Source organism: Thecamonas trahens, assembly GCF_000142905.1.
Source record: "Thecamonas trahens ATCC 50062 unplaced genomic scaffold supercont1.33, whole genome shotgun sequence".
In the NCBI taxonomy this organism is placed as follows: domain Eukaryota; order Apusomonadida; family Apusomonadidae; genus Thecamonas; species Thecamonas trahens.
Window position 1 is genome coordinate 51,007 of NW_013657647.1, and position 23,814 is coordinate 74,820.

General features: G+C 63.7%; 4 protein-coding genes across 4 annotated transcripts; all 4 read right to left on the reverse strand.

Annotated features, from left to right (window-relative positions):
* Positions 1-869: 869 nt before the first annotated feature.
* On the reverse strand, positions 870-1,882 carry AMSG_06470 (myosin regulatory light chain cdc4). The gene is made up of 4 exons (XM_013900877.1): positions 1,862-1,882; positions 1,532-1,564; positions 1,304-1,386; positions 870-1,222 (listed from the first exon to the last, which is right to left on the reverse strand). Exons 1-4 carry the CDS (start codon positions 1,862-1,864, stop codon positions 919-921), a joined length of 423 nt encoding a protein of 140 aa, XP_013756331.1. The 5' UTR covers positions 1,865-1,882; the 3' UTR covers positions 870-918.
* A 106-nt stretch (positions 1,883-1,988) lies between these two features.
* On the reverse strand, positions 1,989-3,696 carry AMSG_06471 (uncharacterized protein; the record flags this gene model as incomplete). The annotated part of the gene is made up of 3 exons (XM_013900878.1): positions 3,427-3,696; positions 3,264-3,367; positions 1,989-3,065 (listed from the first exon to the last, which is right to left on the reverse strand). The coding sequence occupies exons 1-3, from the start codon at positions 3,581-3,583 to the stop codon at positions 1,989-1,991; spliced, it is 1,338 nt and encodes a 445-aa protein (XP_013756332.1). The 5' UTR covers positions 3,584-3,696.
* Positions 3,697-3,755: 59 nt separating this feature from the next.
* On the reverse strand, positions 3,756-10,538 carry AMSG_06472 (activating signal cointegrator 1 complex subunit 3; the record flags this gene model as incomplete). The annotated part of the gene is made up of 2 exons (XM_013900879.1): positions 3,756-5,217; positions 5,277-10,538. 2 exons carry the CDS (start codon positions 10,536-10,538, stop codon positions 3,766-3,768), a joined length of 6,714 nt encoding a protein of 2,237 aa, XP_013756333.1. The 3' UTR covers positions 3,756-3,765.
* Positions 10,539-10,716: 178 nt separating this feature from the next.
* AMSG_11980 (uncharacterized protein) lies at positions 10,717-23,356 on the reverse strand (the record flags this gene model as incomplete). The annotated part of the gene is made up of 7 exons (XM_013900977.1): positions 10,717-13,454; positions 14,190-18,532; positions 19,191-19,227; positions 19,552-19,926; positions 19,956-21,399; positions 21,444-22,635; positions 22,924-23,356. The coding sequence occupies 7 exons, from the start codon at positions 23,354-23,356 to the stop codon at positions 10,767-10,769; spliced, it is 10,512 nt and encodes a 3,503-aa protein (XP_013756431.1). The 3' UTR covers positions 10,717-10,766.
* Between the last annotated feature and the right edge of the window lie 458 nt (positions 23,357-23,814).

Below are 23,814 nucleotides of genomic sequence, written 5' to 3' on the forward strand. Positions count from 1 at the left end.
TTCATATGGCTCTCGATGTTTCCACCCTATCGGCGACCTCCTTGTTCAGCTATCATTCATCGGCCGGTGGCGAGTGACTCGCCAGTGGCGAGTGGCTCGCCAGCAATGATTCGAACGATTCGTTCGGTGGTTGGTGCCTGTTTGCGGGGAAAGGGCTCCACCACCACAAAGGGGGGGGGGGTGGCGGAGGAAGCGACGACGAGAACGGGACTCTACTGAGAGCCACCGCTCTCATAGCTGAGAGACTTTACCGTTTACGCTACCCTTTCCTTCCACCAAGTACCAAAGTCACCGCTTGTTTAGCCATCATGCCGCGCGGAGATGGTCCGTCGGCACCGCCGTCGGCCTTCAAGCGGCAGTTGTCCAACGCAGAGATGAGGCCCATTGCAGTCGCCTCTGGCCTCCAACCGACTCATCCCCGAGTCCACACCCGCCATACTCGTGTCCGCTCGCATGATGATCGTGAAGACTCGGAGTATTCGTACTCGGGCTCATCTTATGAGGACCAGCCTTCGTCGTCGTCGTCGTCGTCGTCGTCGTCGTCATCGGCCGAATCGCATCCCTCGCATTCGCCGGATGCTCCGTCGGTCTCATCAGACTCTGCATCGCCGGAGGACTCGGCTGAGGCTCGCAGGCCGCTTTCCCCGCACTCGGTGCCTGACTCGGACACGGTGGCTCATCCACCTAGGCCCGTTTCAGCCAAGGATGGCGCCATGTCCGAGGCAGACATGAACGATGTGCTGACCAATGTCGTCTCGCCGCTGCTCCGCGAGGCGCTCGCTGAGATGGAGGCCGTCCGCCCGCACAACCCGGTCGCGTGGCTTGCCCACTATCTCCTCGCCCACACAGAGAGCGCTGGTGCGAGCAAAGGGAAGAGCAGTAAGGTTTAGTTGCAAGGCGACGGCGCGCAGGTCACGTTCAGCGCTGCATCTTGCGGATGAGCGACTCGTAGTCGACCTCGCCGTCCTGCTCGTCGGCCTTCTTCATCAGCATGTTGAACTCCTCGAGCGAGAACTTGTCGCCGATGTGCATGAGCATCCGCTGGAGCTCGTTCTTGTTGATTGTCCCTGTCCGGTGCGGGTCCGAGACGCGGAACACCTCCACAAGCTGCTCAAACGACGGCTCCGGCTCGCGCGGCCGCATGTACACCGCCTTGAACGCCGCATAGTCGAGCGCAGAGTTCTGCGTCGCCATCACGTCGTCAAGCTCCTTGACCGTCGGGCTATCCACCGTTGCATCTCGTAAGTAAACGCCTCTTCTCTACCCATTCTCCCATCATGGTCTCTACACCTCACAAACTTACTTCTGTCCAAGGCACCGGAGGCAAGTCCCAAGATCCTCGGGCGCGACACGGCCGTTGTTCTTGCGGTCAAAGAGATCAAAGACCTACATACGTTCGCACCCAAAACCCACATTGCTCCCAGTGAGTCTCCGCCCAATGCACGCCCGTGACAGGTGCCCACTAAAGCCTCGTTACGGGAGAATTCGAGTGCCCGCGAAAAACGAGCCTTCCTCCCCCCCCCCTTCTTACCTCCTTGATCTCACGCTCGGAGCGAATGTCAGACTGCGCGCCCACATGCATACATACCCCACCACCCTATGTAAGTCCTTCGCCCTAGAAGCCCTCTCCATGCCAGTTGCTCTTCGACGCACACCCCCTCAACGCCGCCGCCTGTTGGCGACCAACGACCGATTTCGCCTGAAAGCGAATTCTTTTCGCCAGACCCACCCGCCGGCGACCTCCCCTATCACACGCAACGCCACAGCCCTAACCGCATGCTCCCTCCTCCAGCCTGTTCCTGCAGTGCAATCGCTTTGCACTAGCGGTTTGTCCTTTCTCCGACTCTGCCTCGCTTCGTACCATGGTTTTGCTACGGCGACGTCAGACGAGTGGACGTCCACTCTCGCGAGAGCGACTGCACGGGCGCAAGGCACGCTTGCTCACTCGTCACACCTCCACTCGCACCAAAAGTGCCACGGCCAATCGTTTAGCTGGCATTGGTCATGCTGAGCGCAGCCTCGATGGCGTCGAGCTGTGCGTCGACCTCACTCTCCCACTCGAGCAGCGCCAGCAGTGAGTCCTCCACAATGTGGAGCTTGCACATCTCAGCCTCGTACTCGTCTGCTGGCTCAGAGCCCAGTGCACGTGCCATGGCTGCTGCATCAGCCGCGGTCATGCACCCATCGACAGCCTGGCTTCGCAGCCGCTCCATGATTCCGTTGATCCGCCCGCGGGTGTCGAACATCTGCAGCAACGCCGACGCCTTGGCCTCACTCGCGAGCTTTGCTGCCGCGCGGATCGCACCGTCGACCGCAGTCTGGATGCTTGGCAGCGCGCTCTCCAGCGCGTCGAGCGCCATGCTATCGGTATAAGCCAACACGTCGTGGACCATGGCCCGTAGTGCCGCCACCGACCGTGGCAACTCGGCGTCGTCGAGCTCGGTGGTCACGCCGAGCGGCTGCATCACCGCAGCCACCACCTCCCGTGGCACACGCTGCGACGCCAGCTCACCGGCTCCGAGCGGCGCCAGTGCTCTCCAGATCGGCTCCAGCCGCTGCTGAGTCGTCATTCCTGTCTCTGCGATGATGGCCTCGACCACAACCTGCAGTGTGCCGGCGCTGAGGAGGTCCGGCGTGTGCCTCATCACCAGCTCTCGCAGCCGCGTCCGGGTCGCCCCGCCGGGTCCGTCCCGAAACAGCTCGGAGACGCACTCGTCAATCTCTTCCCGTGGCATTTGCGTGAGATGCAGGACCCGTGAGACGTCTTCGCGCGACAGTGGCGCCATGCCACGACTCCGCCCGCCCAGCGCCTCGTCAATCAGCTCGGCCGCACGTGCTGCCGTCACCCCGACCTCGCGGCCACCGCGTGCGTCATCCACTGCCGACGTCTCGAACATCGTTCTGTTCCTCCGCCCCATGAGGCTTGCCATCATATCAGCCGTCCCGGTCCCGGTCTCGGTCACCGTCCCCGTGCCCGACGACTCAGAGTCGCGAAACCTAACCCGTCCGTCCGCTGACGCCACCTCGTGCACCGCCTCCAGCTGCCTACTTGCACTCATCCGAGTCTGTCGCGAGCCAAAAGCCCCAGACCCGCCCACCGAGACATACCCCAGGGACGATCGCCTCCTGGCGTCCCACCTACCCCCTCTCCCCGCCCCCGTCGCAGTCGCTGTCCCCGTCGTCACCGACTCGGACTCTGTTCCGTCCTCGGACAGCGATGCGTCATGCCAACCGCCACCGCCCCCTTCCCTTGCCGCCATCACCGATCCCGCCGCCGCCATCGATCCCGCCGCCACCGATCCCACCGTCGCCAGCGCATTGTTCGCCTTGCTTCCGCGGACATCGATACCAGCCTCGTCAGCCTCGACTGCCAGGCGCAGAACCCACCACCACCACCACCACCACCACCACCGCCGCCGCCGCCACCTTTGCCCTTGCCCTTACCCTTGCCCTTGCCCTTGTCCTTGGACTTAACCCTGCTCTTGCCCTTGGCATCGACTCGGACCCACAAGGCCGAGCACACACCCGAATGGGCCTCTACCTCGTCGAGCGCCACACGGTCACCACAGTTGGTACAGAGCATGGTAAAGGCATCCCCTCCTCCTTCTCCTTCTCCTTCTCCTCGCCTCCCGCTTCCACTGCTCGTCGCCCTTGCCCTGCCACCCACCTGGGCCTCGCGACCTCCGCTGTTGCCCATGGCGTCAAGTGCCCCTCCTCCTCCTCCTCGCTCTTGCCCCCCTCACCACCTCCACCCATCGATTGGCTTTACGCGACAACCATGCTGACCTCGACGCACTGATCGAGTCCCATGTAGCAGTCCGAGACAAGGTGGACCGTGAGGGTGTAGTCACCCGGGACGTCAGGCGTGTAGAACTCGAGCTCGGTGGCGAGCTTGTGTCGGAGACCGCCGACACGCTTGAGGGCAAGGATCTCGTCGTCGAGCCCGACCACAATCCACCAGCCCTCGCGGACCGGTCGCGGGAACCGCGGCGCATACGCCTTGTTGGCGTTGCGCTTGGACCGCGGCGCCATCGAGATCGAGACCTTGAGCTTGGCGAGGCTGTCGACGCCGACCCGCCCGGACCCGCCCTTGCCGCGCTTCTTGCCGCCGGCCTTGATCCACGCCTTGACCGCGACCTTGGGCAGGTATGCCGACACCACACGGCGTGCCTCCTTGAGCTTGCCGCCGCCGAGTCCGAGCTCCTGCAGTCGTGCGGTGAGCGCGTCGCCCGACAGCGCCTGTAGCTGGCCCATGGTCATGCACCTGGCCGGCCCGCTCTCCACCGCCGAAGGCTTGACGCCTGGGAGCTGGAGAAGCGACGAGTCGTGCGGGAATCGTGCCTGGACAATGCCCTGTGCGAGGCGCATCGTCGTCAGAGCCGTCGCTAGGTACCCGGCCTGGGCTGCGACGTCGACCATGGCCTGCAGCACCCGGGCCGATTGGTCAAGAATCGATTTGAGGTCGGTAATGTAGTCGGAGATCGGGAGCGGGAACCCGCCCATGTGTGCCTGCAGAAGGATGAACGCCTTGGCATGTGGGTCGTCCCACTCGTAGCCCTCGGTCGGCCACGGAAGGTCCTTGGCCAGCTCGGCATTGAGCGCGTCCTCGTTGTGCCGCACCGGGAGCTCGGCAAACTCGGTGGCGTCGGCAAGGATCGACGCTGCCTCGTCCATGCTAACGCTGTCGGTGATAGCCTCGGCGAGATGGCCCATGGTGGTGTAGTGCAGGTAGTAGTACGAGGCAATGCGGCCCAGCGGTGTCGCTTCGACCAGCGACTCGCCGTTGTCCAGCTCACTCAGCGCCACGCACTGCGCCTCTTCGAGCTCGTCGAGATGCCGCGCCACCACGTCCGAGAGGAACGCCGCCATGCCCTCCTCGGACGTGTCCTCAAGTCCGTAGTACGACGGGTTTGCCGCAAGCCGCCGGAACAGGAACGTCCACGTCAGATAGTCCATCGCGTCCTGCGGGCTCGAAATCGTCCCGCCCACAACCTCGGCGTTGAGGTGGTCGTGGAGCTGGGTGAGGAGCGACGACTCGACTGGGAACGGCTCGTAGAGGAACTTCTTGTAAAAGTTCTTCTTCGACTCGGCCACGAGGACCACTGCTATGCCCGAGGTGTCAAACTGCGGCCGCCCGGCCCGGCCCATCATCTGCAGCACGTCTGTGATGGGAAAGTCGACGTACCGGCCGACCTTGGCGTCATAGAACTGCGTGCCCTTGATGACGACCAGATGTGCCGGCAGGTTGACGCCCAAGCCAGCGTCGACGTCGACACAAGGACCTGGATCGAACCGTCAGCAAAGAGCTGCTCCACAATGTCCTTGTCGGACCGCTTGAGCCCAGCGTGGTGCATGCCGATTCCGTACCGCAGGCACGACGCGAGCGCAGAGTCGTAAACCAACTCAGCCACAGCCTCCATCTCATCAAACGGCTTGCCGAGGAACTGATGCGGGTTAGCCGCCGACGCGCACGCCGAGATCAGCGCCTGTGCTGTCAGCCGCGTTTGCCGCCGCGACGAGACAAAGACCAGCGCCGGCGCAGACGGCGAGTGCGTCATGATGGCGTCGTAGGTCGGCTTGTTCATCGTCGCCATCCGCGGGCAGTAATGCTTGCCCGGGAAGCCAGCAATGTGCACCTCGAGCGGAACCGGCCGCACGCTCGGCCGAAAGTTGTACAACCCTGCGTTGTGCTCGATCCCGAGCCAGTCAGCGAGGTCGGTTGCGTTGGCCAGAGCCGTTGAGAGGCCCACAATCCGGATCGCCGCCGACGTCTGCTGCGCAATGTAGTTCATCCGTGAGACAATGACCTCGAGAATAGGCCCGCGGTCCGCCCCGAGCAAATGGATCTCGTCGATGACCACAAGTCCGACCTTGCGCACGTACGGCCGCTGCTTCCAGTTCCGCGACACGCCGTCCCACTTTTCCGGCGTGGTGATGACAATGTCTGCCCGCGCCAGCGACCGCGCGTCGGGTGTCACGTCGCCGGTCAGCTCCACAATGCTCTTGCCGAGCTTAGAGCAGAGGCCCTTGCGCCATGCCACCATCCGCTCCCGGACAAGCGCCTTGAGCGGTGCCACGTACACAACCGTCGCGTTGGGCGCCGTCGAAAACAGCCGCAGCATCGCCAGCTCTGCGCAGATCGTCTTGCCCGACCCGGTCGGTGCGCCTAACAGTACGTTGGTGTCGGTGTGGTAGAGCGTGTGGAAGGCCTGCGTCTGGATCGGGTTAAAGTGCGAGAACGGGTACAGCGCCTCGAAGGCCAGGTTGCTCAGTGCGCTGGTCGCGAGCGGCACAAGATCTAGCAGCGGTGTGTGCGGCGGCCGTCGGTCCGGAAGGACCAACCCGTCGAGCTCAAGCGGGAGGTAGACCTCAGCGCCGAGCCAGTCGTCTGAAATGGCCCGCACAAAGTACTGCGACGGCCGCGGCTCGACGAGAGGGACAGTAAACTCGAGCTCCGCTGTCTCGCCCGCGCTCGCCCGCCGCTTGTCAAGCGCCCACATCTCCGAGTGGTAGATGTGCGACGAGTCTGCGTCCTGGACCCAGATCCACCAGCGGCTCAGCCCGCCATGGACGCGGTCAGCCCACTGGAACGCCGGCGTGATGAAGAGCTTGACCCGGAGAATCGAGGCGGTGACCGGATGGACACTCGCCTCCAGCGCAAGGTGCGGGAACTGGCCCACTGCCCGTGCCACCGCCGCGCCAGCGTTGTGCATGTGGATCATGGCGCCAATCTCGGCCGCGCCCATGTCCGCCAGCGCATCAAGCCCAAGCTCGGTCTCCTCCAGTCGCTGCACCACGTCGTCGCGGAGCTGGCGGAACTGCCGCAGCGGGTGGTCGCTCACCCACAGCCGCTTCTCAATCGACTTGCCGAGGGTGAGGAACATGTCGGCGAGGTCAACAAAACCACGCTTGAGCGACATGTCAAACAGGCCGCGGACCAGCCTCGATCCGTTCTGCGTCACGTAGTACGTGTCTGAGATAAGCGAGAACGTCCGCGGGCGCCCGCCGGAAATATGCGTCTGCAGCAGGACAAGGACCTTGAACGTCGGGTCGTCCTTTGCAAGTCCGCGCGGAAGCTTGACCGGGCAGAACTTTGCGGCGAGCGTCGCTAGCTCACCGGCCTCGTCCGCCCGCACCTTGATCTGCTCAAACTCGGCACACTTGGCGAGGAGCACAAGGACGGCCGGGAGGTCGAGGCCCGGGCGCAGCGCCTTGTTCACATGCTCCATCGACGCACACTCGATGTAGTAGTGTGATGCCGTCCGCCCGTAGTCAGTGACATAAAAGTTGGTCGTCCGCTCGTCATACCGGATCATTCGGCACGCGTCCAGCCGCCGCGCCGCGTCCACAATCAGCTGCTCCATCCGCAGGAACAGGCTCGGGTCCGCGAGCAGATCCTCGTGCGGAATGCCGTACACCAGCGGGTTGCGGATCATCCGCACGTACAGATACGTGTACCGCAGCCACGAAATGGCTTCGGCCACGTTGGTCACCGTCCCGAGCACAATCTCGGCGTTGAGATTCGTCGGCAGCCGCTCCATGAACCGCGACTCGATCGGGAGCTGGTGCGTGAGCTTGCGCAGGTAGTCTGGCATCTCATCAGAGGAAGTGATCATGATGGCAGAGCCGGTCGCCTCGTACTGCGGCCGGCCAGCCCGTCCGAAAATCTGATTCACATCCAGCATCGATAGCGGCCGGAAGCCACCTGCATCGGCGTTGTACACCTGTGTGCCCTTGATAATCACCGTCTGCGCCGGCAAGTTCACACCCCACGCAAGCGTCGCCGTGCACGTCATGACCTTGATGAACCCGCCCTCAAACAGCTTCTCCGCCAGGTTGCGGTCGGGCCGCAGCATGCCGGCGTGGTGGCACCCAAACCCGTGGCTGAACAGCTCCTGCAGTTGCGCATTCTTCGATTTGGAGACCCGCTTCGCCATCTCCCGGACTGCCTGCGTCTCGGCTGGGAGGAAGACCTCGCTCGTCCCTGCCCGAGCCGCCTCGTTGATCATGGCCTCAGCCGTGTTGAACGTGTCCTTGCGGGCGTGGACAAAGACGAGGACCTGGAAGCCGGCCGCCACCGCTGCGTGCGCCTCTTCGTACGCAATGCGGTTCATAATCCGCACCGACCTGAAGCGGTCCTTCTCCCGCACCCCAATGAACGTCTGCTCGAGCGGGACCGGCCGGTACGACGCGTCAAAGTGGAACAGGCCTGTGCGCTCGTTGACGCCCAGAAAGTGCGCCACGTCCTTGTAGTTGGGCAGCGTTGCCGAGAGACCGACGATGCGGATCATCGACTGCGTCGCCTCGACTTGCCGCAGCGACCGCGCCACCAGCGACTCGATGACTGGGCCACGGTCGTCGTGCAGCAGATGCACTTCGTCAAAGATGAGGAGCTTGACCAGCGCCGTCAGCGCCATGTCACCCGACTTGCGCGTGATGACGTCCCATTTTTCGGGCGTCGTCACAATCATCTGCGTCTCCATCAGCTCGCGCCGGGTCAGCTGCATGTCGCCCGTCAGCTCCTTGACGACAAGCCCCAATGGGCGGAGCCGCTTCGAGAACGACGCCACCACCTCGGACGCCAGCGCCTTCATCGGCGCCACGTACACAATCTTAAAGTTGGCTCGCCGAATGACGCCAGCGTCGTCCATGTGCACCCCGACCTGGTGCAGAATCGTCATCAGCGCCACGTTGGTCTTACCGGCGCCGGTCGGCGCACAAATGAGCAAGTTCTCGTTGCGCCGATACGCCGCCTCAAACACCGCAGACTGAATGCGGTTGAGCGACTTGTAGCCCTTGAACGCCAGCCGGGCCCACGGCTCAAACTCGGAAATCGGAATCAGCCGCTCGCCCGCACCAGGCGGGCTCGCACGTGCTGCCGGAACGTGCACCCGCCTGTACTCCTTGGTTTTCTCCTCCGTCGCGTTCGAGGGCATCCCGCGGTTGACGGGCGCCGCGCCGACCAGCGAGCCTGAGCCCGAAATCGCCGGCCGCGCCCGCGCCGCCGCAAGCTTGGCTTGCCGCCGCGCCTCGATCGCCTCGGCCGTGTACGCCTTGGAGCTGACCCCGCCGCTGCCGCCCAAGCTGTTCGCGTTGCTCTCCGCCTGCCGCGTCCGCCGCCGCTCAATCCGTCGCCGCTCCTTCGCCGCCGCCTTGGCCGCTGCCGATGTGATGGTAAACCCAGCACCGTGCGGGTTGTTGCTCCCACCAGTCAGGCCCGCAAGGTCAAACACCGCCGCGTCAGCTGCCACCGCCGCATCCATGGCATCAAGTCGCGCAGCAAGCGCCGCGTCCGACTCTTCCATGCTCAGCCAGTTGGCAACGAGCTCATCGCGCGAGCCGATCAGCTCCGGAATGAGGTCGAGCCCGTTCATGCCGAGCAGTTCAAAAAGGTGCGACTGGAGCGCTGTGGCGTCGTTGTTCTTGGCCAGCACCTCGTGGACCGCCATTGCCAGCTCGTCGCCACTGGTCCCGACGTCGTTGGCAGCTGCCACGCGCGCGCACTGCTCGCGGAGCCACGCCGCGTCCTTGCCGGCCGGGGCGCCTGCCATGGAGCTGGCAGAAGCAGCAACAGCCCGCGCGTCCGACTCTCTCGCTGCCGCCCTCGCAGGCGCAGGCGCGGAGGACCGCACAGGCTCGGGTCGAACCTCGCTCCGCGGATACCGTGCCTTGTGGAGCGGCAGCGGAGTGAGCGGTGGGAGTACGGCGGCATCGATGGCCACGCCCGAGCCAAACGGCTCTTGGGCGCGCGCCGCCGCCATCTTGGCCCGGGTCTCGGCCTCGGCTTCGGCCCGGATCTCGGCCTTGGTCATGGAACCGTAGTACACGTCGCGAACGTCAGCAATCCAGAGTGCGAGCTTGCGCGCGACAACTGAGAGCTCCGTGGCGAGAGCAGTCTCGACCTCGCGACCAATAAGCTCGGCAAGCACCTTCCGCTGTGCCACCTTTGTCTCTTGATCAAGGACAAACGGACGGCGAGCGACAATCTCTTCGATCTTGCGTCCGGCGTCGGCGACGGCTGCAGCGACCTGCTCAGGATCGGCATCGCTGTCTGCAAACCGGGCTGCTGCCGCAGCCTCGGCCCGCTCCTTCTTGACCGCAATCTTGGCCTTGGCCTCCTTTCTACCTGCTGCCAGCTCGTCCTCGTCGGGCGCAAGAGCATCAAACAGCTCCTTGGCCATAGCCACAGCAGCAGCATCTGGCGATGAGCCATCGGGTGGAGTCGGCGCCAGCTCTGCAACCATCGCTACCAGGCGCGAGAACAGCCTCCGCATACGATCTCTCGTCTCTGCATCTGGTTCTCTCTTGATCGACTTTGCCATTTCCGGCCACTCGGCAGCCGTCGCCGCTCGCATGCCACTGTTGCTGCCACCGGCTCGGCTTCCACCACTACCGCCACCATTCCGTCGCGAGGTGACCACAGCATACGCTCGCTCGGCAGCAGCAGTCAGCGCAAAGGTCGCTCCGTACGGTGTCGTCTCTACACGCAGACGGTGAGAGAGTCGCGGTGCAAACCGCTCAAGTGCCACTCTCGACATGGTGTGGCTGCGTTGGGTGTGACCGGGTGAGGTTGGTGTGCGTATTGGGGGAGGTGGAGAGGAGGAGGTTGTGGCGGATCGGCTTTGGAGCCCTTTCGAAGGTGTGCGACAGCTCTTGCCACAACGCACGAAACGCGCCCACCACCGCGCAATCTTCAGGCGCCCACGCGCAGGCGGAGGAGCAGGAAAGCTTATTTATCATGTCGCACAGCCACACAAGTGCGCGCGTTACAGCATCTTGCGGATGGAGGAGCCGTTGGGAGAGACCTCAAAGCCGTTGTCGATAAACATGGGCGAGGAGAAGAAGGGAGCAAGGTCGTAGACACGGAGCTCGTTGGCCTTGGCCTGGAACTCCTCCATCTGGATCTCGACAACGTTGGGGGCAGCGTCGCCGTGCTTGATCTGCAGAAAGGCGACGGTGTCGCGGACGAGATTCTGCAGAATGTAGAAGAGCAGCTCGTTGTTGTCGCGCTTGTAGGCAATGAAGCGGGCAAACTTCTTGCGGAGCGACTCCTTGATCTGGTACTTTTGAGCGCCGATGAACGACTCGAGCATGACGCGGACGGCGACGTTGATGTCGTCGTCACGGACCGACTGGCGGAGGTGCATCTTAGCGTGGGCCTCGGCCATGCGGATGATGGACTCGATGTGGCGGACGGTGAGGGCAATGCCGCCCGACTTGACCGACTCTGCACGGAGGCGGGCGTAGAGCTTGGTCACCTTTTCGTCGTCGATGCTTGCGGCCTTGGGGTGGATGTGCTGCTTGGCGTACATGATGTACTTGCGGAGCATGTCCTGCGAGATGGCGGCCTCGGTGACCTCCTCCTCCTCAGCCATGTCGACGACGACGTCGGGATGGTTGTCCATGTGCGAGCCGACAATGAACGACGCGAGCCGGTTGTCCTGCACAGGATCCACCGTGTCGCGCACCACGCACAGGATGTCGAACCGCGAGAGAATGGGCTCGGTCAGGTCAACGTTGGCGTTGAATGGCAGCGACGGGTCGTACCGGCCCTTGACCGGGTTTGCCGCCGCCACAATGGAGCACCGCGCCTGCAGCGACGTGACAATGCCAGCCTTGGAGACGGAGATCGACTGCTGCTCCATGGCCTCGTGGATCGACGTCCGATCTTGGTCGTTCATCTTGTCAAACTCGTCGATGAGGCACACGCCGCGGTCGGCAAGGACTAGAGCGCCGCCCTCGAGCGTCCACTCGGACGTGATCGGGTCGCGGCGGACAGCGGCGGTGAGACCGACCGCGGACGCGCCCTGCCCGGTGGTGAACACCGCCCGATGGGCTGTTTTCTCCACGTACTTGAGGAACTGCGACTTGGCGGTTCCGGGATCACCCATCAGCAGCACGTTGATGTCGCCACGCATCCGGTGCTTGGAGACCTCCTTCGGCTCGCCGCCAAACAGCAGCAGCGCCAGCGCCGTCTTGATGTCACGGTGGCCGTAGATCGAAGGCGCAATCGAGTTGATGATCTTCTCTCCGATCCGCTCGTCCGAGCCGAGCTTGCGGATTTGTGCCACGTCCTCGTCGGTGAGCCGGAACGCCTGGTACTGGTCGTCCTTGGTCGAAATGTAGTTGGCTTCGAGGACCGTGGCAAAGACCGGGAACCCGTTCTTGACGTTGAGCCCAAAGTCGTACGTGTTCTTGTAAACGCCTGTCACCTCGATCTCCTCGCCCGGCCGCACCGAGTCGATGAGGTCCCACAGGAGGACAACTTCCTTGTACCGCGGCAGCCGTCCCGGCGGCACCGTCCCGGGCGTCTCTTGAAGCGTCACCTTTTGGTAGTTGCGGTAGACCGTCTGCGCAGAGTTGACCGTGAACGGGCCCTTGGACTGGCACTCGGGACACGAGCCAATGTCGATCTTGCTCGTTGTCTCGTTCTGGAAAAACGGACCAATGAGCGTCCCGCACTTGTCGCAGTTGTACTTTGCGTACGTGAGCTGCGGGAAGACAGACGTCCGCCGCGTCACCACCCCGGTCACCTTGACCAGCGCATTGAGGTGGACCTGCCGCAGCGCACGCAGCGAGTCCTCAATCGGAAGGTCCGTGATCCGCACGTGCACCTCGGTCCGGATCGACTGGTAGTTGGGGAACTCCTCGAGGACCACTGCGAGCGCGACCTCGTCGAAAATCTCAAGCATCTCCGTCGGGTGGTCTGCCAGCCACATGGCGAGCGTGTCCACAGCGTCCACCATGTGCAGGTACGAGACATGCAGCGACTCGCCGTTGGCCGCACACATGTTACGGATCCGCACAGAGTAAACTGCGTGCCCTTCCTCGTCCACAAACTCCTTGAGGAACGCCGTCAGCCGCCGTGCAATCTCGCGCCGCGGGCCGTCCTTCAGAATATACTCGCGAAGTGAGCCCTTGTAGTCTTCCAGATTGATGTCCTCGTCAAGGTACTCATCGGCTCCGCCTTCCTCATCGCCGGCCATCGACATGAGCCCGGCGTCAGAACCCATCGACGACAGTCCGCGCCGCCGCCGCCGCCGCGGCCCGTCGTCGTCGGAGCCCTCGGACGACATCAGCGCCCGCGGCATCCGCGACCGCCGCCCGCGCATCTCGGCATCGCGATCGTCAAGCGCACGCTCCGCCGCCGCACGCGCCACAGCGTCCATCTCGTCCACCGTATCGTCGTCCACCCCACGGGTCTCGTACCGATCGAGCTCTGCAATCGCCCGGTAGTCACGCGCCATGTCGTCGCCCACAAGCTCCTCACCATCCTCGTCCTCGTCCGAAGCCACACGCCCCTCGTCCTCTCCCAGCGCCGCCTCCATGTCTTGCTCCACCGTCGGCCCGTTGGCCTCCTCTTCCACCTCTTCGGAACCAACCACGCGATCGCCAGCCTCAGAGGTAAACGCCGGCGGCGACGACATCGATGTCGGCGACGACGGTGCCCCAGTCTATCCTCCGCACCTCGTCCCACCTGTAAGTCATCCCCCCTCGCTCTCCCGCCCAGTCTCTCCTCACCAGGTAGCCCTCCTTGAGGGAAAGGCCGTCATTGATCAAGCGGCGCCATTTGCCAGCTGATCGCGATCACGCCCTCCGCCACCACGCCCACCGCCGCAACCAAACACAGAGTCGCCGTCCGCCCCCCAACACACAGCATGGCCACCATCCCCCATATGTTGCACCTATTGCGGTCCTCGTAGCTATGGCAAACTCGCCAACCGAGAAAGTGACAGAGGGCAGGAAGGGGGGAGGAGGCGGTCGGGACGCGGTATGTCCCATCACCAAAAACTGCCACTCGCCATCGATGGGCGACTGCCACCCTCCCTCGGCAGCCATTGGAGGCAGAAGAGGGAAGGGAGGTACCTCAAGCCACACTCGAGACCGCACAAGATATGGGCAGATGGAGGAGAGAGGGTGTGTGGGAGGAAGGGCGTGGAAGGGGAAAGGCGCAGGGGAAGGGAGGGGGGCGAGCGGGTAGAAACCAAGCGAGAATGTCCCAATGAAGAAAACCTACCTCAGACATTGTGGATACTGCGACAAGTGGCCGGGCCTGTTTGAGTGACACCCCGGCGGTCGAGCTGGGCGTGTGGAGGGCGAGGGAAGATCCTACATAGTGTGAGGGGGATTTCACTCGGCAGACACATACGAAGGTGGCGGGGAAGGCCGGTGACGTCGTCATCATCGACGTCTTCGTCGTCGTCTGCGGGACCATCGACGCCGGTGTGGTCGTCGTCATAGACCGAGTAGTGCGAGACGTCGGCGTAGACAGACGACTCGTCAACGACGGCCGGGGCTGACGGGGCCGGGAGCTCGCCGGCCTGGACGGAGCTAAGCTCGGCGACAAAGTCGGGCGAGACGAGGGAGGGGAGAAAGGCGGCGATGGCGGTGGCGGTAGAGGCCCAAAGCTTGGCCCGCGGCGAGTCCCCGGCCACAAAGTCAAAGACGCCCGAGACGGCCATAACCCTGAGACAGTTCTTGAGCGTCTCGCCGATGGCCTCGGTGAGCGCGAGGCCGCCAGCATCTGCACGGTCGGACCTGCGCACAAACTCTTCCAGAAAGCGGACGAGGTTGAGCCAGAGCGTGCCAAAGTCCTCGAGAGCAAGCAGAGCGCGGAGATTGGCGAGAAAGACGGCGGTGATGAGTGATGAGGCGCGGATGCGCGCGTTGACAAGGAGCGCGCCCGACGACGGCGGCGACTCGACCAAGCACATGAGGAGCGGGAAGAGCGCGTCGCGGAAGAGCTCGACCAGCGCGCGGAGGTCAAAGCCGGACACAACCTCATGTAGCGCGCCCTGCCGCAGCAGCTCGGTGGCGGCGGCTCGGACAGACTCGTGCTGTCCATGCTGCGCTGCGTCCGAGTACACCAGCAGCAGTCGTCGCCAGTAGAGCGACCACAGACGGCCCGACGAGATGGCCACCGCGCGACTCGACGCCGACAGTGACTCCAACCGCTGCACAAGGCTGACTTGAAGCGCGCGGACAAGCTCGAGCGGTGTTCCGGCGTCCGACTGCGAGGCCCCGTTGACGAGGTACGCCACCAGCGCCGCCATCAAGTGCTTGAACACCGCCTCCGACTGTGCCTCGGCAACGGCCGACGGCGAGCCGTCAAGCGCCACAAACAGGTGCTCCTCAAGCCCGCTCTGGCCCTCGGCCGCAAACAAAGCCTTGAGTGTGTGGAGGCCAAAGAGGACAGCCTGAGGATGACGGGCGGCGCGGGCGACGAGCTGCAGCACGTTGAGCCAGAACTGGGCCTCGCCACCGAGCTGCGGCCCGCACGATGCGACGAGCGAGGCAACGCCGGCGGCAACTTCGTCGCCGATCCGGGCAAATGCTGGGCCCGGGAGCTTGACCAGAAGCTGCAGCGCATCGGCGATGGCGGCGGCGCCGACGCCGCCGTCAGCGGCGGCCGACGTCGCAAACGCGGCGACGAGGCGGATGACGGCGAGGGCGGCACGCTGGAGCACCAAGGTGGGCGCGCTCGAACCGGCGGCGCCGGCCGACGCCAGCACCTCGCTAACGTGGCTCATCACGACGTGCCAGAGGGTGGAGAGGGTGCCCGGGGAGTGATAGCCGACGGCGGCCTCGAGGAGCGCAATCTCGCGCTCGAGGCAGAAGACAAGCAGGGCGGCCTTGCCCGAGACCTGGTAAGCGGTGCCGTCGACGTCGAGCCCCGGTGGGGATGCGGCGCCCGACGGCGAGCTCGACGTCGAGCCTGCGGCGTTGAGCGCGGGTGCGAGCTTGACAATGGCTTGCACCATGTAGACCAGCGACGGCGCGTCAAAGCGCGGCGCCACACTGGCAAACAGCTTGTCGATGTGGCAGGCCGCAACGGCGTCGGCGGCATCGTCGACGCCCGGGTGCGGGCCGGCGCCCGTGCCGCTGCCCGGCGACCCGGCACTTGCAGCCCCTTCGTCCGACGACGATGCAAAGGGGAGGAAAAACGAAAAGGTCGAGAGGAGGCCGGGCGAGGGTTTGGGCTTGGGCGAGAGCGGGAAGGCCGAGGGAAGGACGAGCGGGTCGGAAGCGACAAAGCCGGGCGGGACAGTGAGAAACTCACGCGGAAGGAGGCCAAGCTGGTAGAGACAGAGAATGGTGTCGAGGACATTGCGCCAGCCTTCCGAGAGGTGTGAGCCGTAGGTGCGGGTAATGGCAAAGAGCGTGATGGCCGCCATCTGGGCCTTGAGCGAGTTGGCAAAGCCCGAGGCCGACGGGCCGAGCGGCAGCGTGGTGCACTGGCAGAGCTTGATGATGAGGTTGTCAAATGGCTCAGTCATGCCGTGGGCAGCCGCGCACTTGCCGGTAAAGTAAAAGCCCTCGACGGCCTTTTGGAAAATGCGCTCGTCGTCGACAGCGTCAAAGACAATCGAAATGGCGTTGAGGAGCGGGCCCCAGAGGAGAGCAAACATCTCGGCGTCGTGCACGACGCTGGCGGCGACCACAAACACAGCCGGATCGTGGAGCGGCGCGGCAGATGCCAGCTTGCGCCACGCCACCTCGGACGCCTGAGCCTCGTCCTTGGCCTCGAGCATGATTTCGCGCGAGGAGATCGAGTCGTAGATGTCTGCGACAAAGGCCTCGGGAAAGTCGCTGCCGTTGTTGACGCCTGCAAGCATCTTGCGGTAGTCGGCGAGGGTCATGCGGTTCTTGACCGTCGGGTGGTGCTGGTCGGTGTTGAGCATGACGATGGAGAAGGCGAGGACCTCAACGGCGTCAGCATTGGCGACTGGCGACTCGGCGTCGGCGTTGGCCTTGTAGTACGCAATGGCAAACTGCTCGATGATGCGCCCAATCTGCTGTGCCTCGCCCGGAATGAGGAACGACTCGAGGAAGATGCGGAGCGCGCCGTGGACCGAGGCACCGGCAAAGTCAAACGTCGCCAGATACGCGGCGAGGACGGCGGTGTTGAACGGAGTGTTGCCCGCCAGGTACTGGCCGACTTGGGCCTTGTCGAGTGCTTGCGTCTGGCGGAGAAAGGCCGCAAGCTGCTCCGCCCGCGCCTCTGAATCATCCAATAGTCCGGCCTCGTCCATAAACGCCACGCCGAGCTTGGGTTTGGTGTTGAACTTGGCGGCGGCGGTGGCGTGCTTGGCCTTGAGCGCGCGCGCAGAGCGGAGCGCATCGGGTGATGCCCCGGCGGCAGCGGCCACGGCGCCAGGCTCGGCACGCGACGCCATACCCTTGATGACTCCGAGGAGCGCGTCGAGGGCGAGTAGGTGGAGCGAGCAGAGCTCGCCGTTGATGGGGAACGACGACTTGCTGAGGAATTTGGTTAGCGTCTCGAAAAGCGGCGAGCAATGGATGTCGCAGTCGTAGTTGACGTAGAGGACCTGCATAAAGTCCGGGTCGCGGCAGAGCGAGACAAAAAACTCGAGCACAATCTCCTGGTGCTCATACGACGAGTGCGAGCCATCGATGAGCGTGTCGAGGAGAGTGTTGAAGTAGAGCTCGAGCTGGAGCTTGCAGTGGCCGGGCACAAAAAAGTACAGGTTGCCCACCAGCCGCAGCGCAAGCGTGAGCGTCGCGGTCGAGACCGGCTTGAGAAGCAGGCCGTAGACGGCGTGGGCGAGCGGGCCCGAGACAAGGTTGAGCAGCTGCGGGAGGCTCACGAGCTCGTGGCCGAGCACCTCGAGCACCGTGTTGACGAGCCCGAGGGCCAGGCCCTGCATGGCTGCTGTGTTGGCCGGCTCGTTGCCGTCGAGAAGCGAGGTGAGGAAGCGGAGGACTTCGACAAGCGCCGGAAGACCGTGGCCGCGGCGAACAGGCCGCGATGATCCTCGCGGCCCGGCCTCGCTAGCCGCGGCCCCGTCCACTACGGCGTCGGAAGAGCCTGCTGAAGCGCCGTCGGCCGGAAAGGCCGGCCCGCCGCTGCCACCGCCGCCGCCGCCAGCCGATGACGCCGACGATGGCCGCGGCGTCGTGGACCGCAGAGAGATCGACGCCGGAACCGGGCCGCCGACACGCGGGGGATCGATGAGAACGTAGCCCGAGCCAGCCGACGACTCGGCATCGTCGACGTTGTCGCGGTCGTCCGGCATGCCCTCGTCTGAAGACTCGGGCTGCGGGGCGCTGGCCAGCGCCTGAGATGACGCCACAAAGTCGCGAAACAGCGTCGAAACCATGGAGAAGAGTGCGTCCTCAGCGAGTGACTGCGAGAGCCGCGAAATGTGCCGCTGAAAGCACATCCGGAAGGCGGTCTGTAGGATGTCGCACACGTGCGCGTCCGAGAGGTAGCCCGCCAGCGCCGGCGACGTGATGAGCGCCACAAGGACCTTGAGCACATGGCGGAGAACGATGGCGTCGGTCTCGCGGTCAGTCGGATCGAACCGGCACTGGATGACCGCGTGGACGACGGCGGCAACAGCAGACGCCACCTGAGCCTCACTCCCACAGGCAGTCAGCAGGCCGTCGGTAGTCACAAACGTGTGCAGCGCAGCAAGCGCCGCTGTTGTGATCTGGCCCGTCGCCTCACGGGATCGCACCACATCGGTGAACGGTGCCAAGAACTTTGTCGGCGGGAGGCTGCTGAGGTCTGTCGCAGCGAGGGGTGGGGGGGGGGGGGGAGGGGGGAGGGGGGAGGGGGCGGATGAGTGATGAGTTGCCAGAACTTGGCGTCAGCGGAGCCCAGTGTTGCGGGGGAAGAAGGGCGAGGGAGAGGGCGAGGGAGAGGGAGAGGGAGATGGAGAGGGAGATGGAGAGGGAGAGGGAGAAGGAGAGAGAGGGAGAGGGAGAGGGAGATGGAGAGGGACAGGGACAGGGACAGGGACAGGGACAGGGAGGGGAGAAGGGCGGTGGAAGATAGAGCCACGCCACGTCCCAAGCCAGGTCCGCACCACCGCCGCCCCAACTCTCGACACCTCCGTCCGTCCCTCGGTCTACTTCCAAACACAGACTCACACACTCACTCACTCTCACTCACTCACTCACTCACTCACTCACACACACACACACACACACACACACACACATGCCATCTCTACGCTTGCTCCATTCATGATATCCACGCTGGTCACCCGTCACTAGGAGCAAGTGTAGAAAAAGGTCGTGGAAGGTGGCGACGGAGGATGCAGAGGGCATTTGATCCCAAGGGAAAAAAGCAATAATTCAACAAGACGACTCGCAGGACTGGCGAGGGGAACGAGACAGGGTCAGGGGAGGGGGGAGGGGAGGGGGGGGGGGGGGGACGGTACCAGGACATTCGGCAAGGGTGTCTGAGAGGTCCCTGAACTGGGTGAGGAGGGTGGTGTCATGGGGTGGAGCTGAAGGGTTTGTCTGCCACAAGAATGACGACCGCATAATGGCTACCACAAGGGCAGCCTCATCAAGTACCACGCGACTGTGGCGTCGGGCCATGGACGAGTCGGGTGTGGCCGTCGCCGTCGCCGTCGCCGTAGCCGTCGCCGTCGCCGCAAGTTGAACAGCCGAGACCGGCCAGCGAACGAGGCGCTGAAGATGGAGAAAGCGACGACTCGATCAACTGCGGAGCCGTCTCCCGTTGCCTTTGCTACCAGTTGTTGTTGGTGCCAATGGCAGCGGCGTTTACAGATCGACGTAGTGGGTGCCATCAAACTCGCCCGACGAGCTCAGCGGTGCCGCTGTCGACTGCAGTGTCGGGGACTGGGCGAACGATGGCGAGTAGGTGGGCGTCAATGGCGACGGCCGATGAAGAGTGTCGGCCGTAAAGGTGTCCGAGTCGTCATCGTCGTCGGCGGCAAGGTCGGAGTTGGCATGGAACGAGACCGAGAAAACCAGAACGGCTTCGGTGGAGGGCGTGGGGGTGATGTATGGTGAGAGCAGCTGCTCGGCCGAAGTGCGAGACGACGAGTCACTACTGAGCGCCAGGGTGCGAGACAGGCTGCCATCGACAATGACGGTCAGACGCTGCGAGCCGGAGCTGTCGAGAATGGGGGTAGCCCGCCGCACGAGCTGATCGACGACGACATGATGTGCGGCACGGTCGACCAGGTGCTCTCGCTTGCCTCGAGCAACGGCGAGAAGGAGGCATGCGATGACGACGCCGACGACGACGATGCCGACGATGCCGACGACGATGACGACGACGATGATGATGATGATGATGACGACGACGATGACGATGACAACACCGCCACCGCTGACGACCCCTCATAGCCCGACAACGACGCCGACACGTTGCCGTTCCACGACTCGCCGTCGAACTCGCATTCGGACCCGCTCGCGTTCGCGCTCGCGGCCTCGCTGGTGAGCGAGGTGTCACCCGAGGCCGACAAGCCCAAACTAAGAGAACATGCTTGGCGCGTACGCTCCTCGGGTGAGATTTCAGACGTAACTAGGGCCTGTCCCGCGCTCAGAGTGCACGAGGTCGACTGCATCGTGTCGAGCGGGGCGATGGTATCGACGAGCGCACCCAGCTCCGGAACCGACATGGCTGTTCCGAGAGAATCTGACATCGAGCCGTCAAACACAGTCGTGCTGCGTATGTCCAAGCCATCGGATGATCCCGAGTCGCGGCTGCTGCCCTTCTTGAGCTGGACCGCCTGGAGCGTGTTGATGCGGTTGAACGCCGGCGGCAGACCATCGGGATGCTCGGCCGGCTTGATCATGTATACCACGGTCGAACCATGCGAGTCGCCACACACAACGTGGAGTCTGGGTGCGCCGTCAGCGGTGTGAAAGGCTGGCCCAAACGCAAACGGCTGCGGGAGGCGGAGGATCTGAACGAGCGCACCGCTACGGATCTGGCGGACCTCGATCTCGTTGACAGTCGAGAGGGCAAGGACGTAGAGCTCGACGACAGCAACGTCGCGCGGGCGGAACGACCACATGATGTCGACTGCGGGTACGACTGGGCGCAGCGTGTCGGCGTTGAAGAGCGACGATGTCATGTTCGAGGTAATGAGAAGGTGCGAGTCGGGGCTCGTGATCGAGACCGGCAGGGCAAACGACGACAAAATAGTGTCGACCATCGGTGGAGGCAGGTGCTGCGAGCCGCGGATGTGGCGGAAGCGGCCGCTGACAGGCGACATGACGACAAAGCCTGTCGGGAGCGCCATGGCAAGAAGCGACGATGGGATGTACGAGACTGCCAGGGGCGCCGCGTCAAGTGAGAGCGAGGTGTAGTGCACGAACCGGGAGGCTGACCACTTGAAGACCTCGACCCGCGACTTGACCAGGACTGCCACAAAGTAGGATACCGTCCCGAGTGCTGCCTCCGTATGGACCGAAAAGCTTGTGGCATTCCGGGTTGCCTCGAGTTGGTGCATGATCACTGTGCCGATCGAGTTGAGATGCGCGTAGCCAACGCCAAGCTTGGCTCGCGCAAACTTGACAACCACGACGTTGATGTCGTCGATAACCTTCAGCGCCGACGCGCCGGGTTCGATGAGCGGGTGAGTCGAGTCGTGGCTCCCGCGAGAGTAGCTGACAAGCGAGGTGGTAGAAAAACGGCGCCTCCCTCCCCCCACGGGATCCAAGTAGTGGTCATGGTGTCGACATGCATGACCGGGCCATACACGACAAAGATGTCGGTAGCAAACGAGAGCTGTGGGACAAAGGCGGCGGGTAGGTCGCCGAGATGGGCGTCGGCGCCCGAGTCGGATCCGAGGGCAAATTCGGGCGCGCCGTCGTTGACGGCCGTTGCTGCGTCGACAAGCGCTGAGTACCGTTGTGCACGAGCGGTGGTGGCGGTGCCGGTTGCCGAGTGTGAGGCCGAGACCAGACCGTTCTTGAGGTTGATCAGAAGCGAAGCGACAAAGGCGCGGGTGAGTTGGCGTGGGTGGCCCAGCGGCAGCGGGCCAAACGAGAGGCTCGAGTTACTGTGCGCGAAGGCAGCATTGTACATCGACGGGTACACTCGGTGTGGCGCGAGGACACACAAGACCTCGGCCAAGTGCTGAGCAAGCGGCGGGGGCGTGTAGACCATGCCAGGCTCAGAGAGGAAGACCAGCGTCACCGTCGACTCGGCCGCGCGCGCCTTTGAAGAGTTCGGCAACCTCTCGCCAGTGTCGACTGTCTCAACAATGTTGACCAAGACCTCCATCGAGCCTAGAGAGCCGCGCATGACCGAGTTCTCGGCCGCGTACGAGGTGCCGAGCAGCCTGGCGAGGAGGAGCAGGAAGTTGACAAAAGCTGTGGTCCGCTGAAGAATGTGCCGCTCATCGCGGGCCACATACAGCAGGCACAACTCCAGCCGTGTCACAAACGCCGCTTGCTCGAGCTCGGAGAGCGTGCGGACGAGGCCGTGGCCGACCACACACTGCCACTTGGACTTGCGATCACGCTTCTCCCAGTGGGGCCCAAAGTGATTGAGAACGGCACGCAGGTCGCGCCGATACGACTTGAACGCAAGGGGAGTGGTAAGCTGAAAACGTGCGATTGAGTGCGCATTCCACACAATGGCACGGATTGTGGTTGCGCCGCTACGAGCGATCGAGACAATGTGGATCCCGCCACGGGCCGGGATGTCCGCCACAAAGTTGGCGTGCGGTGAGGCTGCGAAAAACCGCTGATACCAAGCCACAAGTGCTGGCGGCTCTTCTTCGGTCACATTGTACTCGGTCTCGGTCGGCACCCACGTCACCGTCGCCTGCGCGCCGTGTGCACCCGACATGATCTTCTTACGCGGCATCGTGATGGTCGCCCATCCGCGAGTCGCCGCTAGCAGACGCTGGGGCCTCACTGCAGATGAATGTAAGCACACTGTTGACATCATCGATGCGGCCGACGACGAACTTCCAGACCTGGGTGAGCCGCTCATGCCTAAGCTTGCATCCAACGGGATGCTTCCAGGCTGCAACATGCCATCCGAGCGAGTTGGCGGCAACCTTGTGCGGTGCAACGCAGGATCGGGGCTCGTGTCCAAGCTCCTTCCTCCAGACACAGATGATGCGTCCGTCAACGAGCGGTTGAACCGCGACGAATTCGTTCGGCTGGACAGCAAGCTACTCTTGCCCGACTTGGTAGAGCGGCTGCTGTCAAGCAGGGTGTCAGTCCCGGACCGACGTCTCGCCACAAGCGAGACGGACGAGCCAAAGCGGGACGACATACCGCGCGAGAATGTGACGGTCGAGTTCCCGCCTGCAAGTTCCTGCTCCAGGCCGGCTACAACCTCGGTAATCTTGATCTGCCACTCGACCAGGTACTCGGGCGTCTCGACCGCCACGATGATGGTCATCATCGAGATGGTCGGCAAAGCAGTCCGGCTCGAGAGCACACCCGATGAATCGGCGTCCGAGACCGAGGATGGCGAGTCCTTGCTCGGGGTAAAGGCGAGAAAAGCCATATCGGGCGCACACGGCAAGCCGCCAACGACATCAAAGTGGAACTGCTGCAGCTGGAGGACATATGGTGACGACGAGGAGGAGATCGGCAGCAGCATCAGCGCTGTTCTTGAGAGATGGCCTTCAAACTTTGGCCTGTGTCATCATGACCACCAAGGGAGACGTAGCACAGCCGATCATAGTGACGGAGCAGTGTCAAGGGCCAAGCGGCCGAGTCAAGGGCAGCGGAAGGGAAGGGTGAGTCTATCTGAAAGCTCGCCAGGGGGGAAAAAAGAGAGGCAGGAAGCTGTGGCAATTGGGAAATTTATCACTCGTACCATGACGATGGTGGTCGTGTGGTGGAGGGGCCCGACGGCGCCACCGAGACAAGACCAGAAGCAACCATGCCAGGCATGGTTGCTGGAAGAGGATGGGGAGGGAGGGGAGATGCACGTGAAGAGGTCTGTCGTGGGGCGGTTCCTGCTTGGAGGGGGAAGGGGGGAGGGGGGAGGCGAGAGAGAAATGAGGCTGCAGCTGCTCACTGAAGTTGTGGAAGGCTTGGTACGGGTGCGGCGGG